An 18,117-nucleotide genomic window follows, 5' to 3' on the forward strand; every position below is an offset into this window, starting at 1 on the left:
GATATGTATATGCAATAACCCGAATGTTGTTCGGAGTCCCGGATGAGATCCCGGACGTCACGAGGAGTTCCGGAATGGTCCGGAGGTAAAGAATTATATATAGGAAGTGCAGTTTCGGCCATCGGGACAAGTTTCGGGGTCATCGGTATTGTACCGGGACCACCGGAAAGGTCCCGGGGGCCCACCGGGTGGGGCCACCTGTCCCGGGGGGCCACATGGGCTGTAGGGGGTGCGCCTTGGCCTGCATGGGCCAAGGGCACCAGCCCCAAAAGCCCATGCGCCTAGGTTTCCACAAAAGGGAAGAGTCCCAATGGTGGAAGGCACCTCTAGGTGCCTTGGGGGGAGGGAAACCTCCCCTTGGCCGCCGCACCTAGGAGATTGGATCTCCAAGGCTGGCGCACCCCCCCCCCTTGGCCCTCCTATATATAGTTGAGGAGAGGGAGGACTTCATACCTCAGCCTTTGGTGCTTCCCTCTCCCCTGTTACATCTCTCCCTCGTAGTACACGGCGAAGCCCTGCTACTGTGACGCCCTGCATCCACCACCACGCCGTCGTGCTGCTGGATCTTCATCAACCTCTCCTCCCCCCTTGCTGGATCAAGAAAGGAGGAGACGTCATCCGCTCCGTACGTGTGTTGAACACGGAGGTGCCGTCCGTTCGGCGCTTGGTCATCGGTGATTTGGATCACGTCGTGTTCGACTACATCAACCCCGTTCTTTGAACGCTTCCTCTCGCGATCTACAAAGGTATGTAGATCCATCCAATCACTCGCTGCTAGATGAACTCATAGATGGATCTTGGTGAAACCGTAGGAAAATTTTTGTTTTCTGCAACGTTACCCAACAGTGGCATCATGAGCTAGGTCTATGCGTAGTTCTTCTTGCGCGAGTAGAACACAATTTGTTGTGGGCGTAGATGTTGTCAACTTACTTGCCGCTACTAGTCTTATCTTGCTTCAACGGTATTGTGGGATGAAGCGGCCCGGACCAACCTTACACGTATGCTTACGTGAGACCGGTTCCACCGACTAACATGCACTAGATGCATAAGGTGGCTGGTGGGTGTCTGTCTCTCCTACTTTAGTTGGAGCGGATTCGATGAACAGGGTCCTTATGAAGGGTAAATAGAAGTTGACAAATCACGTTGTGGCTTTAACGTAGGTAAGAAGACGTTCTTGCTAGAACCCTAATTCAGCCACGTAAAACTTGCGACAACAATTAGAGGACGTCTAACTTGTTTTTGCAGCAAGTGCTTTGTGATATGATATGGCCAAAGTTGTGATGAATGATGAATGATCTATATATATGATGTATGAGTTGTTCATGCTATTGTAATAGGAATCACGACTTGCATGTCGATGAGTATGACAACCGGCAGGAGCCATAGGAGTTGTCTTTATTTTTTGTATGACCTGCGTGTCATTGAGAAACGCCATGTAAATTACTTTACTTTATTGCTAAATGCGTTAGCCATAGTAGTGGAAGTAATAGTTGGCGAGCAACTTCATGGAGACACGATGATGGAGATCATGATGATGGAGATCATGATGATGGAGATCATGGTGTCAAGCCGGTGACAAGATGATCATGGAGCCCCAAGATAGAGATCAAAGGAGCTATGTGATAATGGCCATATCATGTCACATTTATTATTTGATTGCATGCGATGTTTATCATGTTTTGCATCTTGTTTACTTAGAATGACGGTAGTAAATAAGATGATCCCTTACAACAATTTCAAGAAGTGTTCTCCCCTAACTGTGCACCGTTGCTACAGTTCGTCGTTTCGAAGCACCACGTGTTAATCGGGTGTGATAGATCCTTACGTTCACATACAACGGGTGTAAGACAGTTTTACACATGCAAAAACACTTAGGGTTAACTTGACGAGCCTAGCATGTACAGACATGGCCTCGGAACACAGAGACCGAAAGGTCGAACACGAGTCGTATGGAAGATACGATCAACATGAAGATGTTCACCGGCGATGACTAGTCCGTCTCACGTGTTAATCGGACACGGCCTAGTCAACTCGGATCGTGTAACACTTAGATGACTAGAGGGATGTCTAATCTGAGTGGGAGTTCATTAATAATTTGATTAGATGAACTTAATTATCATGAACTTAGTCTAAAATCTTTACAATATGTCTTGTAGATCAAATGGCCAACGTTGTATTCAATTTCAACGCGTTCCTAGAGAAAACCAAGCTGAAAGACGATGGCAGCAACTATACGGACTGGGTCCGGAACCTGAGGATCATCCTCATAGCTGCCAAGAAAGATTATGTCCTACAAGCACCGCTAGGTGATCCACCCGTCCCACAGAACCAAGACGCTATGAACGCTTGGCAGACACGTACTGATGACTACTCCCTCGTTCAGTGCGGCATGCTTTACAGCTTAGAGCCGGGGCTCCAAAAGCGTTTTGAGAGACATGGAGCATATGAGATGTTCGAAGAGCTAAAAATGGTTTTTCAAGCTCATGCCCGGATCGAGAGATATGAAGTCTCCGATAAGTTCTTCAGCTGGAAGATGGAGGAAAATAGTTCTGTCAGTGAGCACATACTCACTATGTCTGGGTTACATAACCGCTTGACTCAGCTGGGAGTTAATCTCCCGGATGACGCGGTCATTGACAGAATCCTCCAGTCGCTTCCACCAAGCTACAAGAGCTTTGTGATGAACTTCAATATGCAGGGGATGGTAAAGACCATTCCTGAAGTATTTGCTATGCTGAAATCAGCAGAGGTAGAAGTCAAGAAGGAACACCAAGTGTTGATGATGAATAAAACCACTAAGTTCAAGAAGGGCAAGGGTAAAAAGAACTTTAAGAAGGACGGCAAGGAAGTTGCTGCGCCCGGCAAGCAAGCTGTCGGGAAGAAGTCAAAGAATGGACCCAAGCCTGAGACAGAGTGCTTTTATTGCAAAGGGAAGGGTCACTGGAAGCGGAACTGCCCCAAATACTTAGCGGACAAGAAGGCCGGTAACACCAAAGGTATATTTGATATACATGTAATTGATGTGTACCTTACCAGTACTCGTAGTAACTCCTGGGTATTTGATACCGGTGCCGTTGCTCACATTTGTAACTCACAGCAGGAGCTGCGGAATAAACGGAGACTGGCGAAGGACGAGGTGACGATGCGCGTCGGGAATGGTTCCAAGGTCGATGAGATCGCCGTCGGCACGCTACCTCTACATTTACCTACGGGATTAGTTTTAAGCCTCAATAATTGTTATTTAGTGCCAGCTTTGAGCATGAACATTGTATCAGGATCTCGTTTAATTCGAGATGGCTACTCATTTAAATCCGAGAATAATGGTTGTTCTATTTATATGAGAGATATGTTTTATGGTCATGCTCCGCTTGTGAATGGTTTATTCTTAATGAATCTCGAGCGTAATGTTACACATATTCATAGTGTGAATACCAAAAGATGTAAGGTTGATAATGATAGTCCCACATACTTGTGGCACTGCCGCCTTGGTCACATAGGTGTCAAACGCATGAAGAAGCTCCATGCTGATGGAATTTTGGAGTCTCTTGATTACGAATCATTTGACACGTGCAAACCATGCCTCATGGGTAAAATGACCAAGACTTCGTTCTCAGGAACAATGGACCGAGCAACCAACTTATTGGAAATCATACATACTGATGTGTGCGGTCCAATGAGTGTTGAGGCTCGCGGTGGCTATCGTTATGTTCTCACCCTCACTGATGACTTGAGTATATATGGGTATGTCTACTTAATGAAACACAAGTCTGAGACCTTTGAAAAGTTCAAGGAATTTCAGAGTGAGGTTGAGAATCAACGTGACAGGAAAATCAAGTTCTTGCGATCAGATCGTGGGGGAGAATACTTGAGTCACGAATTTGGCACGCACTAAAGAAAATGTGGAATAGTTTCACAACTCACGCCTCCTGGAACACCTCAGCGAAATGGTGTGTCCGAACGTCGTAATCACACTCTATTGGATATGGTGCGATCTATGATGTCTCTTACCGATCTACCGCTATCATTTTGGGGCTATGCTTTAGAGACTGCCGCATTCACTTTAAATAGGGCTCCGCGAAATCCGTTGAGATGACACCGTATGAATTATGGTTTGGGAAGAAACCTAAGCTGTCATTTCTAAAATTTTGGGGATGCGATGCTTATGTCAAGAAACTTCAACCTGAAAAGCTCGAACCCAAGTCGGAAAAATGCGTCTTCATAGGATACCCTAAAGAAACTGCTGGGTATACCTTCTACCTCAGATCCGAAGGCAAGATCTTTATTGCCAGGAATGGATCCTTTCTAGAGAAAGAGTTTCTCTCGAAAGAAGTAAGTGGGAGGAAAGTAGAACTTGATGAAGTATTGCCTCTTGAACCGGTAAATGGCGCAACTCAAGAAAATGTTCCTGAGGTGCCTGCACCGACTAGAGAGGAAGTTATTCATGATGATCAAGATACTTCTGATCAAGCTCCTACTGAAATTCGAAGGTCCACAAGAACACGTTCCGCACCAGAGTGGTACGGCAACCCTGTCTTGGAAATCATGTTGTTAGACAACGGTGAACCTTCGAACTATGAAGAAGCAATGGCGGGACCGGATTCCGACAAATGGCTAGAAGCCATGAAATCCGAGATAGGATCCATGTATGAAAACGAAGTATGGACTTTGACTGACTTTCCCATTGAACGGCGAGCCATAGAAAATAAATGGATCTTTAAGAAGAAGACAGACGCGGATGGTAATGTGACCATCTATAAAGCTCGGCTTGTCGCTAAGGGTTATCGACAAGTTCAAGGAATTGACTACGATGAGACTTTCTCACCGGTAGCGAAGCTAAAGTCCGTCCGAATCATGTTAGCAATTGCCGCATTCTATGATTATGAGATATGGCAAATGGACGTCAAAACGGCATTCCTTAATGGTTTCCTTAAGGAAGAGTTGTATATGATGCAGCCGGAAGGTTTTGTCGATCCTAAGAATGCTGACAAGGTGTGCAAGCTCCAATGCTCGATTTATGGGCTGGTGCAAGCATCTCGGAGTTGGAACATTCACTTTGATGAGATGATCAAAGTGTTTGGGTTTACGCAGACTTATGGAGAAGCCTGCGTTTACAAGAAAGTGAGTGGGAGCTCTGCAGCATTCCTCATACTATATGTAGATGACATACTTTTGATGGGAAATGATATAGAACTCTTGGACAGCATCAAGGCCTACTTGAATAAGAGTTTTTCAATGAAGGACCTTGGAGAAGCTGCTTATATATTAGGCATAAAGATCTATAGGGATAGATCGAGACGCCTCATAGGTCTTTCACAAAGCACGTACCTTGATAAGATTTTGAAGAAGTTCAAAATGGATCAGTCCAAGAAAGGGTTCTTGCCTGTTTTGCAAGGTATGAAATTGAGCTCGACTCAATGCCCGACCACGGCAGAAGATATAGAAGAGATGAGTGTCATCCCCTATGCCTCAGCCATAGGTTCTATTATGTATGCCATGCTGTGTACCAGACCTGATGTAAACCTTGCAGTAAGTTTGGTAGGAAGGTACCAAAGTAATCCCGGCAAGGAACACTGGACAGCGGTCAAGAATATCCTGAAGTACCTGAAAAGGACTAAGGAAATGTTTCTCATTTATGGAGGTGACGAAGAGCTCGTCGTAAAGGGTTACGTCGACGCTAGCTTCGACACAGATCTGGATGACTCTAAGTCACAAACCGGATACGTGTATATGTTGAATGGTGGAGCAGTGAGCTGGTGCAGCTGGAAGCAGAGCGTCGTGGCGGGATCTACATGTGAAGCGGAGTACATGGCAGCCTCGGAGGCAGCACATGAAGCAATATGGGTGAAGGAGTTCATCACCAACCTAGGAGTCATACCCAATGCGTCGGGGACAATCAAACTCTTTTGTGACAACACTGGGGCTATTGCACTTGCCAAGGAGCCCAGGTTTCACAAGAAGACAAGGCACATCAAGCGTCGCTTCAACTCCATTCGTGAAAATGTTCAAGATGGAGACATAGAGATTTGTAAAGTACATACGGACCTGAATATAGCAGATCCGTTGACTAAACCTCTCCCTAGGGCAAAACATGATCAACACCAGAATTCCATGGGTGTTCGATTCATCACAATGTAACTAGATTATTGACTCTAGTGCAAGTGGGAGACTGTTGGAAATATGCCCTAGAGGCAATAATAAAAGCATTATTATTATATTTCTTTGTTCATGATAATTGTCTTTATTCATGCTATAACTGTATTATCCGGAAATCGTAATACACGTGTGAATACATAGACCATAATATGTCCCTAGTAAGCCTCTAGTTGACTAGCTCGTTGATCAACAGATAGTCATGGTTTCCTGGCTATGGACATTGGATGTCATTGATAACGGGATCACATCATTAGGAGAATGATGTGATGGACAAGACCTAATCCTAAGCATAGCACAAAGATCGTGTAGTTCGTTTGCTAGAGCTTTTCCAATGTCAAGTATCTTTTCCTTTGACCATGAGATCGTGTAACTCCCGGATACCGTAAGAGTGCTTTGGGTGTATCAAACGTCACAACGTAACTGGGTGACTATAAAGGTGCACTACAGGTATTTTCGGAAGTGTCTGTTGGGTTGACACGGATCGAGACTGGGATTTGTCACTCCATATAACGGAGAGGTATCACTGGGCCCACTTGGTAATGCATCATCATTATGAGCTCAAGGTGACCAAGTGGTTGATCACGGGATCATGCATTACGGTACGAGTAAAGTGACTTGCCGGTAACGAGACTGAACAAGGTATTGGGATACCGACGATCGAGTCTCGGGCAAGTAACATACCGATTGACAAAGGGAATTGCATACGGGGTTGTTTAATCCTCGACATCGTGGTTCATCCGATGAGATCATCGTGGAGCATGTGGGAGCCAACATGGGTGTCCAGATCCCGCTGTTGGTTATTGACCGGAGAGTCGTCCCGGTCATGTCTGCATGTCTCCCGAACCCGTAGGGTCTACACACTTAAGGTTCGGTGACGCTAGGGTTGTGAAGATATGTATATGCAGTAACCCGAATGTTGTTCGAAGTCCCGGATGAGATCCCGGACGTCACGAGGAGTTCCGGAATGGTCCGGAGGTAAAGAATTATATATAGGAAGTGCAGTTTCGGCCATCGGGACAAGTTTCGGGGTCATCGATATTGTACCGGGACCACCGGAAAGGTCCCGGGGGCCCACCGGGTGGGGCCACCTGTCCCGGGGGGCCACATGGGCTGTAGGGGGTGCGCCTTGGCCTGCATGGGCCAAGGGCACCAGCCCCAAAAGCCCATGCGCCTAGGTTTCCACAAAAGGGAAGAGTCCCAATGGTGGAAGGCACCTCTAGGTGCCTTGGGGGGGAGGGAAACCACCCCTTGGCCGCCGCACCTAGGAGATTGGATCTCCTAGGCTGGCGCACCCCCCCCCCCTTGGCCCTCCTATATATAGTTGAGGAGAGGGAGGACTTCATACCTCAGCCTTTGGTGCTTCCCTCTCCCCCGTTACATCTCTCCCTCGTAGTACACGGCGAAGCCCTGCTACTGTGACGCCCTGCATCCACCACCACGCCGTCGTGCTGCTGGATCTTCATCAACCTCTCCTCCCCCCTTGCTGGATCAAGAAAGGAGGAGACGTCATCCGCTCCGTACGTGTGTTGAACGCGGAGGTGCCGTCCGTTCGGCGCTTGGTCATCGGTGATTTGGATCACGTCGTGTTCGACTACATCAACCCCGTTCTTTGAACGCTTCCTCTCGCGATCTACAAAGGTATGTAGATGCATCCAATCACTCGCTACTAGATGAACTCATAGATGGATCTTGGTGAAATTGGGACAATACCCAACAATTTGGACACCGGAAAGGTTCCGGGTGAGATTGGGACAATACCGGATCACCGGGAGGTTATCGGAACCCCCCGGGAGGTATATGGGCCTTATTGGGCCTTAGTGGAAAGGAGGGGAAAGGAGCAAGAGAGGGGGCGCCCCCCCCCCCAAGCCCAATCCGAATTGGGAGGGGGCCGGGCCCCCCTTTCCTTCCTCCCTCCTTCCTCTTCCTTCCCTCTCCTACTCCTAATAGGAAAAAAGGGAGTCCTACTCCCTGTGGGAGTTGGACTCCTCCTTAGGGCGCACCACCCTCCTTGGCCGGCCCCCTCCTCCACTCCTTTATATACGGGGGCAGGGGGCACCCCATAGACACAACAATTGATCATTGATCTCTTAGCCATGTGCGGTGCCCCCCTCCACCATAATCCTCGATAATATTGTAGCGGTGCTTAGGCGAAGCCCTGCGACGGTAGAACATCAAGATCGTCACCACGCCGTCGTGCTGACGGAACTCATCCCCGACACTTTGCTGGATCGGAGTCCGGGGATCGTCATCGAGCTGAACGTGTGCTAGAACTCGGAGGTGCCGTAGTTTCGGTGCTTGATAAGTCGGGCCGTGAAGACGTACGACTACATCAACCGCGTTGTGCTAACGCTTCCGCTTCCGGTCTACGAGGGTACATAGACAACACTCTTCCCTCTCATTGCTATGCATCACCATGATCTTGCGTGTGTGTAGGAAATTTTTTGGAATTACTACGTTCCCCAACATCTTGCTCATTCTGTTGTAGATCCCAATGATGAACCATGCAACTATGAGGCCGCTATGAGAATTCCTCATTGGCGGGCTGCTATGGAGCAAGAGCACCACGCTCTTATGCATAATGAGACATGGATACTAGTTCCCCCTCCACCTCGCGTCAACATCATTGATTCGAAGTGGGTTTCAAAGTCAAGAGACATGCAGACGGATCTATTGAGCGCTACAAGGCGCGTCTCGTGGCTAGAGGGTCTAAAAAGTGTCAGGGTCTAGACTACGAGGATACATTCAGCCCGGTTGTTAAGCCTACTACTATTCAGCTTCTCCTGTCTCTTGCAGTCTCTCGTGGTTGGTCTCTTCGACAGCTTGATGTGCAGAATGCTTTTCTCCATGGGCTGCTTGAAGAGGAGGTTTACATGCGACAGCCACCAGGGTTTCTTGATCACGCTCAGCCTCATCATCTATGTCGTCTGACGAAGGCTCTATATGGACTGAAATAGGCGCCTCGTTCCTGGCATGCTCGCCTTGCTTCGGCTCTTCGTACTCATGGCTTTGTTCCGTCGACAGCTGATAGCTCGCTGTTCTTATTTCAGCGCCCCAGTGTGACTGTGTATTTGCTTGTGTACGTGGATGACATTATTCTGGTCAGCTCCTCTGCAACGGCTGCTGATGCTCTTGTGACTGCACTTGGCAGAGATTTTGCGGTAAAAGATTTGGGACAGCTACACTTCTTCCTGGGCATTGAAGTTGCACATCAGTCTCGTGGCAGCTTAGCTCTCACCCAGAAGAAGTACTCCCTTGACCTCTTGCGTTGTGCTGGTATGCTCAAGTGTAAGCCATCCCCCACGCCCATGTCCTCTACTGATAAGCTCTCGGCTACTGCTGGTACTATTATGTCTCCTACGGATGCTACGGAGTATCGGAGTATTGTTGGTGGCTTGCAGTATCTGACTATCACACGTCCAGATCTTTCCTTTGCGGTTAACAAGGTGTGTCAGTATCTTCATGCCCCTACTGATGTGCACTGGTCTGCTGTGAAGCGCATTCTTCGTTATGTGCGCCTCACTGTCTCCTATGGTCTTCATCTGTGACCTAGTTCCTCTGCTGTTCTATCTGCATTCTCAGATGCCGATTGGGCTAGGTGTCCGGATGACAGGCGATCCACGAGGGGATATGCTATATTTTTGGGTCCTAATTTGATCGCCTAGAGTGCAAGCAAGCAAGCCATTGTTTCTTGCAGCAGCACAGAAGCCGAGTACAAAGCCGTTGCCAATGCGACTGCTGAGCTTATCTAGATTGAGTCTTTGCTTCGAGAGCTAGGGATCTCCCAGTCACATCCTCCGGTTCTTTGGTGTGACAACATCGGTGCTACGTTTCTTTCGACAAACCCGGTGTTCCATGCATGAACCAAACACATTGAGATTGACTATCATTTCGTGAGGGAACGTGTTGCACAAAAGCTACTACAGATCAAGTTTATCTCCTCGAAGGATCAACTTGCCGACATCTTCACCAAGCCTCTACCTTCTCCCATGTTCGAGGTCTGTAGGCGCAATCTCAACCTCCTAGATGCATCATGAGTGAGTTGAGATTGAGGGAGGGTGTTGGACTTTGTAACGTAGCCCAACTGTGTAAACTGTATATTGTGTAACCTTATAAATATATGTGATAGGCCACCCCTAGAGGGTTGAGCCAGTTCCCACAAATCCTATGTTTAATAGCGACCGGCCCGACGAGCCACGCGCGGCGGCGGAGCGTCATGCGGTAGTGCTCGACGTTGCCCTGCTCTAGCTCCTCGAAGCTGTTGAACAGCTCGCCGTAGCTCCTCCGACCTGCGACGTAGATGCTCCTGAAGAAGGCCAGGAAGTGCGGCTCCTTCATCATCTGGCTCCGCCTCATCTCCACGCGGTGCGGTAGACCCGACAGCGACACCACAGCATCGGGATCGTCGTCGTCGTGTGGGTTGCGACTATGCTCCTGCGACAACGCGGACTGGGCGCAGGACTGGGCGAACATACTCATACCAAGGAACATGAGACGTGGGACGCCGTACGCAGCCGCGACGTCCACGGACCAGTAGTAGAAGCCGTAGGAGACCACGGCGTTGACGTCGGCATGGCAGTCGGCCAGGAACCGCTCGAACGGCTCCCATGGCAGGCAGGTGGGGTGCTGCGACACTGCTCATGCTCATGGTAGTAGCTCCCATGGCAGGCAGGCTTGGGAAACCGACGCTATTTTTCACATGCAATTGGCTCACAGTCAGCCACCTTTTCCCTCTCTCTCCTCTCTTTCCACCTACCCCATGCATCCACTCAAAGCACGCCAGCCTCTGCACTGCCTCCCTACTCTCCAGCAATCCTGGACGCCCTGCACAGACTAGCCGCCCTCCACCAAGCCGCGCTGGCACCCGCCCTCGCCACGCCTTCTGCCGTCGGCGCTGCCGTTGCCGCTCTCCTCTCACCGCCTCAGCCTCCCCTTCCTCTCACTACCCTCCCCCGTCGGCCACCCCCTCCGTTGCGGGGACCTCGCGAAGCAGCTCCTCAAGGCCCGCCCCGCGCGTGAGCACCAGCTCTACGAGATGCGCAAGCACGCTGAGCTCCGCGATGCCGTCGCCCACCTCAAGCGGCCCTGGCCCCCGTCTATGCCGCCGCGCTTGCGACCAACCTCCTCTTCGTCGTCGCCGAAGACCAGCTCCTGGAGGGCGCAACGAGTGGAAAAATTTTCCCACCCCCCCCCGGCCAAAATTTTCGCGGGCAGCTCCCCAATTGGCTAAAAAAATGCCTCCTCTAGGGGAAAACGAATGGAGATGCTCTGATGTCCCCCGTGCAACCCAACGCCATGCTAGGTGGCGTAACCAAAAAGAGTCAGTTCGTGCCAACTTAAGAAAAAATCATGCTAAATTGTGATAAAAATGTCAAAACAGTTGTCGTGCTAAATATCAGCCGCCAGTCGCCACTCATCAGGTACTAGAAGAACGCTCGTGCGTTGCAACGAGGCCACATTAACTTTAAGAGTTCAATATTACGACATTGGCGACCTTTTTTACCATCAAATCCTCACACACACTCTCTCTCTCTCCCTCCCTCTTCCTCACTCTCTCTCCCCCTCTCCCTCTCTCTCTCTAACACACACATATCCATTTTATTGGGTACAGGACCATAATCCATCTATTTCACACACACACGCTAGTGCATAACAATATGGATTATGTGTATTATATTTGCCACCACAACTGAGGGAATTAATTTCATGTAAATCGGCCAGCCACATCTCCAAGAATACGCGGAGGAGGTGGCCCGGGTCAGTGTCGGCGCCGTCCGGCGCAGGCCACGAACCCGCTTCCAAGTGCACGTGCAATGCACGTCTTCACAAATATTATAACCAAATGTGAGAAATCACATGCATAGAAAAGACATTCTGATAGCAATCCAAATACCATAAATCAACTTTTTTTATTAGAAGATGTATTAGAAGGTTTGCATGCTGATGTATTAGAAGAAGAAATAGACATTACATAGAGTCAGGTGGCCATGCCGCGGTTACAAAGACGACGCGACTACACCTGGCGGGCAACCATAATGTCACGGAAAGGAAAACAACCCACATACAGTTGAAATGAAATTATCTCCAGATATCAGCCAACCCTTTGGGCTTTGGCCCCGGAGAGCATCCGCAATCCGACTTCGTCCTCAATACGCCGGCAAAGCTCCTGGGCCAATCAACTTATGATTCAAATGTCCAAGAAATGCTATAATTTATCATTCTATGCATAGTGTAAAGAGTGAAGACACAAGCAATTATCCCAGTAATTCGTAAATTAGATTATGCAATTCTCATGGATGTTGTCTCCAATTTCATTCTCGGTGTATACGTGAGAAGTGCACCAAAAAACATGTTATGAGAATCAACATTCGTGCCATGTAATCGGCATTGTACATAGTAAACAAAGTTGCTGGAAGTTGTCAATAAGTACCATTCCCAACATCGTGCACAAAATTATACATGGCCAAGACTAAATAAATACATAAATCTGCAATTAAACAAATTAAACACAATTAAGGTAAATCTGCTTGAATTGTGCATCATTCGGGTAAAGAAAGTAGAATACAAAATGTGATACATGGAAGCAGTGCCGTGGGCAGGATTTCGCCACACCCAGGGACAGGCACTCGTTGGAACAGTATCTACTGTATCTATTGTGTGATAAATTTATGTGTTATTTTTCTTCGTGGAACGGAAAGTAGAAGGGTCCTCAAAAGTCAGGCAGGCCGAGCATTGTAATGTGGTAGTCAACCATTAGAATTTACATAAAATTCATCATTGTCATACTCATAATCTAATGCAAGCAGAGTAACAATGATATGATTAGGGGCAAAACAATTCCCCGAAAACAATAAACCAATAATGAATAAATAGATACATGTTGTTCTTAAAACCAACCATTCTTGTTGCCTGGCTCTAGGATTAGAGAGAGAGACCCTGAGGAGATGGTCAGAGGAGGAAGGTGCACATCTACAAGGACTTGTTAGGGAACACGATTAAATTATCTGATTTCATTGAGTTAAACAAGGATAGCCAGATCTGCAAAAATGTAGAGAACATGTAGGCTTGTTATGCACTTATTATGACTAGTATCAACTTCAAATATTTTTTCTGGATGACCATCGCTTTAGTTAACAGACCATTAAAACGTCCTCTGAATTTCCTAGGCACTGTAGCGGATAATCCCTTAAGAAGATGAAGATTTGCTTCCAAGTGAAGAAGCAAGGCTTGAATCTATTATAATTCACATTTGGTTACATATTGTATGCGCACACAGCTTCATGCAATAATTCTATCATAATTATCAAACGGATAAAAAGGAAAACAATACAACCTTATTTATTTATACTACCATACTACTTTCGTTCCTTTGCAGCAGGTATGATACTATGCAACAGCGTAATTTCTGGAGAAACAAGTGACCAACTTTGTCCGAAACGATATCCCTCGAGTTCTCTTAAGATCCATAAGAGAAGTAGTCGCAAAACTGAAATGAACAACCCACAAAGCTTTGACATCCAAATGCAAAAGGGGTGACAGGGAACTCATAAAGAAACAGAAGTTAAATATAAAAGATATCAATCTCACATCAGGATATGAATCGAGAGCATTATCGCCAGTTAAAAGTGAACCATGCTTGAAACCTTTATTTTCAAAAACATTGCACCTACATGCAGCAAAAATCCATAAGTCAATGATCAATAAAATAGTGTCCATGAGCGGGACAAACTAACAAATTTATGTGTATTGATTAACCAGACATCCAAATCATGTAATAACCCGCATTGGTCCTTCTTCGGACATTTCTTCTTTCCTGAGCATAGACAGAAACAATAGAGAGATAATAGAGAGAAGGATGTCAGCTACTCAAACAAAAATGACAGACAATACACAAAATGATGGACAATAACCAACCAACACCACTTCCCTTTCCCAGCACTAACTCCTACCATCGTTGCAAACTTCGTCCTACGCCATCCCTGCAGTCACTACCAGAGCATAGCCCATCTGCCGCCACATCGTTCAGCGTATCGCCCCCAATCACATATTCCACCTAAACTCAAAATTTCTCAATGCAGATCGTTAAATTTTATCAGTGTTCAGGGGCACCTTTGTGTATCGCCGGCAATCACATATTCCACCTAGAAGCAACCATATGCTGGGAGGTCCAGAAAATTTTGCTCCAAAGAAATTTGTGCCAAATATAAAAAGTCCGGTACACGTAGCTCCCGCTTGCGCAGTGTCCGGAGAAGGGTCCGACCACTTAAATTTATGCCAAGTATGAAAAAAAATCAAAATTGAAACAATATGATATTTTTAGAGTATTTTCCACTAAAAATAGTTAGGTACCATACTGCACATAATGGGAAGAATATAATCTCTAGTCATCTTTCTAAATAAAAGAAAATTAAGGTGGAGTGTATCAAACATAGAGAACAAAGCAGTTATCATATAAATATCATAGATGTTGATTTTAATTGGAACGAAAAAAAGGCGGATCCAAATTTAATAGCATGGCAATGAAAATGAGAAGATGGACAATCTAATCTAATGCAAGAACTGATACGGAAGAAAATTTAAATGCAAGAAAATTTTACTTGTTCACTTTTTACTCAATTGAATACCTAACCTGGACAATACTCTTATTTCTATGCGCCAGAAAAAACGGAATAGCAAAGCTAAGTATGCCTACGTACGCTCATATTATATATAAGAATCTTGGGTGAACAATTGCAACAAAGCACTAAGCAGCGATAAATTTAAAAAAAAAATCCATTAACTATGCAGGCAGTAGGCTTGTTACAACATAGACAGATAGGAAAATGTCACCTCCAGTAATGTAGCGCAAAGGAGTGGAACGAAGCATGAATGAGCGGTTGTCTGTTCTTCTCCATGTACATGGATCAGCAGTAGAGGCCAAGTATATAAGTACTTGACTGAACTCCACTCTTCGTGTACGGAGAGCCATGTCACCTTCTCGCCGCTGCAGCATGGGAGGACTGCTGGTTCACGTGACCCTCCAGCTGGGGGATCCATGGTGGCTGACCGTCGAGCTCGAGGCAGGGAAGTTGAGGGCAGCAGTGGCGAGATCCATGTCGGCCAACCGGGCGAAGAGGAGGTTGTCGGGGAGGGACGCATCGGCAAGATCCGGTCACCATGCGACCTGAAGAGCAACAGTGATCTCCACAAGCTGTAGGCCGACGGCGTGCTCCATCCCCTGCGATGGGGTGACCATGGCGGTGGCCACATCTCCTCATGCTCGCCTCGATCTCGGCGACACACCCTGAGTGCAGGAGGCAGCAACGACCTCGACGAAATCATGGCCTCCATCCCGGAACGCATGGAGGACCTCGGCCCCGTTGCTACTCCTCCCGCCGTAGCCCCACGCGGCAGCGGACCGTGGGTAGGAGGGCAGGCGGCGTCGCCTCGGCTGACGGCAGGGAGCAGCATTGATTTCGGGTAGGTGGCATCGCGAGGACGACCGTGGCCACGGGGAAGCACCCCGATCATGCTGCCAGGCCAATCCTTCTCCTCCGATCCCCTACCCCCGAAGATTGCGCCGCCGCCCCGGTCGTGTTGTTTCCATATATTATGCCATTTTTTCCTGTACCTAAACAAACGCGGGCGAGCGGATGGCAGAGTTTTGGTCTGCCCTCTAAAATTGCTAAACGCACTTTTGGTGGGGATTTTATTGTTAATAAGTGGATTCAATCATGTGGCTCTAAATAAATGGATTCAATCATGTGGCTCTAATTACTTCGGATTGTTATGTGCACACTAAGCGGGGTGCAGTTAGGAAAGAAAATGTTTTCTAATTAATTTGATTGAGTGATTTAAGGTAAGTTTAATTAATTTAGATTTGATCTTTAGAGATTGTTCGTGATTGATTCTACATTACTAAATAACTTGCGCCGGTATGAAAAGTTCTGATCTGTTTAGATTTCTTTCGTTGTGTGAGAGGGTGACGCAAAAATAAACCGATAAAGTGGGGGGGGAGGGGACGAAAAAAATCTATGAAAAAAAACCAACGAAGGTGGGATGAAAAAAAACCATGATAGATGGAACGAAAATTAACCGATGAAAACTACCAACTGTTCCATTACGAATAAAGATGTACGCGCGACGTCCCATGTGCTTCTGCATGCCATATTGGTTAAAAGACTTTTGCACAGGCTAGCAGTTTCAGTAACTGCCGAGAAAAGGCAGGGCAGCGTCAACTTGGTCTTTGGATCAATGTCAGATTCAATGGACAAAATACGGTGATGCCAAGTCACACGATGTCCCTCTGAACTGGTGGTGTCTGTTGTAGTGTGTGTCGTAGCCTTGTCTTGAGTGCTTGGTTGTTTCGGCTTATTTTTGGGTTGCTGGGTTGTAAATCATTTTTCAATCAAAGGATTCAAAAGCGGATGCAGATTAACTGAGCTCGAGTTCATATAAGTTTGGGTAAACACTGAACACTTAAATTTGAACAAAAATGAATTCTTTTTGTTACAAACTTTGATAAATGTTTTGAATGCTTGCAAAGTTTCATCAAAGAATGACATTCATAAAAGACGTGGGAGAAAAACAAAATCGATGCTTCAAAAGAATTTTGGAGTATCCATTTTCTTTCCATGACTTTCATGAATGTCATTTCATGATAAAAATTGTAAGAATCGCAAATTTTGTCAAAGTTTGTCACCAAAATATTTCAGAATGTTTTGATTTGTTTTCTTTCTGAATTTTACTGTTCACACGAGCTCATATGAGCTCGAGCCGAGAAGGACACTTTCATTCAAACGCAGGCTTTGTGTTTTCTCGAGAAAAAAGAAAACACAAATCAATCTACTCTACATCATATCGTTGCTTTGTGTGTGATTAATGTTGGTAGCTTTCTCAGTTATTGATGTCGTGGTTTTAGGTTGGGTGTGAGCCTCCTTTCATCATCAACTCTGAAATCAATCTTAAGATCGGTGCTAACCGCCACATGAATGCTTGAGATATCGACAGGGTGCTGTGATTTTGCGTTCAGAGACACCTGATGATTACTGCATGTCTGAATGACTGTAATATGTACTATAACTGTACAACATGATTTATTTATTTATTTATTTATTTTGTTTTCTGTGGTGGATGCAGTGAGTCGAAGTACAATTTTCCCGGAATCATTTCCGCCGTCCGAGTGACATCGTTGCCACAACTGATGTATCTTCACCGGCATGGTTCTAATAACAGGGAACAAAGTAGACAGCTTGCCAAAAATCAAGGTCCGAACTCTAACTCTATCGAACATGCGCTCTTTGATTTCTGGCATTCATCTTTTATATCGGGTTTGTCTAGTTATTGCATATCTAAGTGAGTGAATCAAGCATAAAGAGAAAAAGAAAAATGAAAAAAAAAGTCCACACGAGTCTTTGTGTAAGATCAATGTCATAGAACTTAGATGTGCAATACTTATGACACATCTACATGTGCTTTAGCCAAACTGATATCTAAATTTCTAGTCTCCACTAACATATTTCTTGCAACATGTAAGCATGCCATCTCAACATGCGACATGCATGAAAAAGTGCCCACCACAACATTGAATGACGTAAACATGCATGAGAATTTTCATTATGTTATGCTATTTATATTTAATAAATAATTTCCAACTATACAATAATCAAATCAAACACAGTAAATCATATGTACTTTCAATTTTATTTCTCACATTATTACTCCAAATATTAATGTTTCATGCAATCGAATCCCATTTAAATATATTGCAAATATTTCTGCAATAACATGTGTGATATCATTTAGTAACTAAAAAATTGCAGCGCTAGCCATTGCAATTCGGACATATATATAGTTAATATTTGATATTTTCCTAAACATTATATGGAACGACGCATATTTGAAGTTACATAACAAGGTAAAATTATGCTTTAATTGTATTAGTTCTTTAGCTATACTAAAAGTAAATTTTATGGCCACATTTTGTGT

The 18,117-nt window shown here is 46.0% G+C and overlaps 1 protein-coding gene across 1 annotated transcript in view; it reads right to left on the reverse strand.

Moving 5' to 3' along the window:
* The window catches only part of LOC125519325 (scopoletin glucosyltransferase-like), an 80,978-nt gene extending 65,593 nt beyond the window's left edge, over nucleotides 1-15,385 (reverse strand). The window contains exons 1-4 of the mRNA XM_087533808.1: nucleotides 15,306-15,385; nucleotides 13,738-13,816; nucleotides 10,333-10,776; nucleotides 5,806-5,813 (exon numbers count right to left, since the gene is read on the reverse strand). Coding sequence (XP_087389934.1) covers nucleotides 5,806-5,813; nucleotides 10,333-10,776; nucleotides 13,738-13,816; nucleotides 15,306-15,385 — 611 coding nt within the window. The remainder of the gene's footprint in view (nucleotides 1-5,805; nucleotides 5,814-10,332; nucleotides 10,777-13,737; nucleotides 13,817-15,305) is intronic.
* Nucleotides 15,386-18,117: the final 2,732 nt, after the last annotated feature.

Source organism: Triticum urartu, chromosome 7A, assembly GCF_056163025.1.
Source record: "Triticum urartu cultivar PI428250 chromosome 7A, HENAU_Tu73, whole genome shotgun sequence".
In the NCBI taxonomy this organism is placed as follows: domain Eukaryota; kingdom Viridiplantae; phylum Streptophyta; class Magnoliopsida; order Poales; family Poaceae; genus Triticum; species Triticum urartu.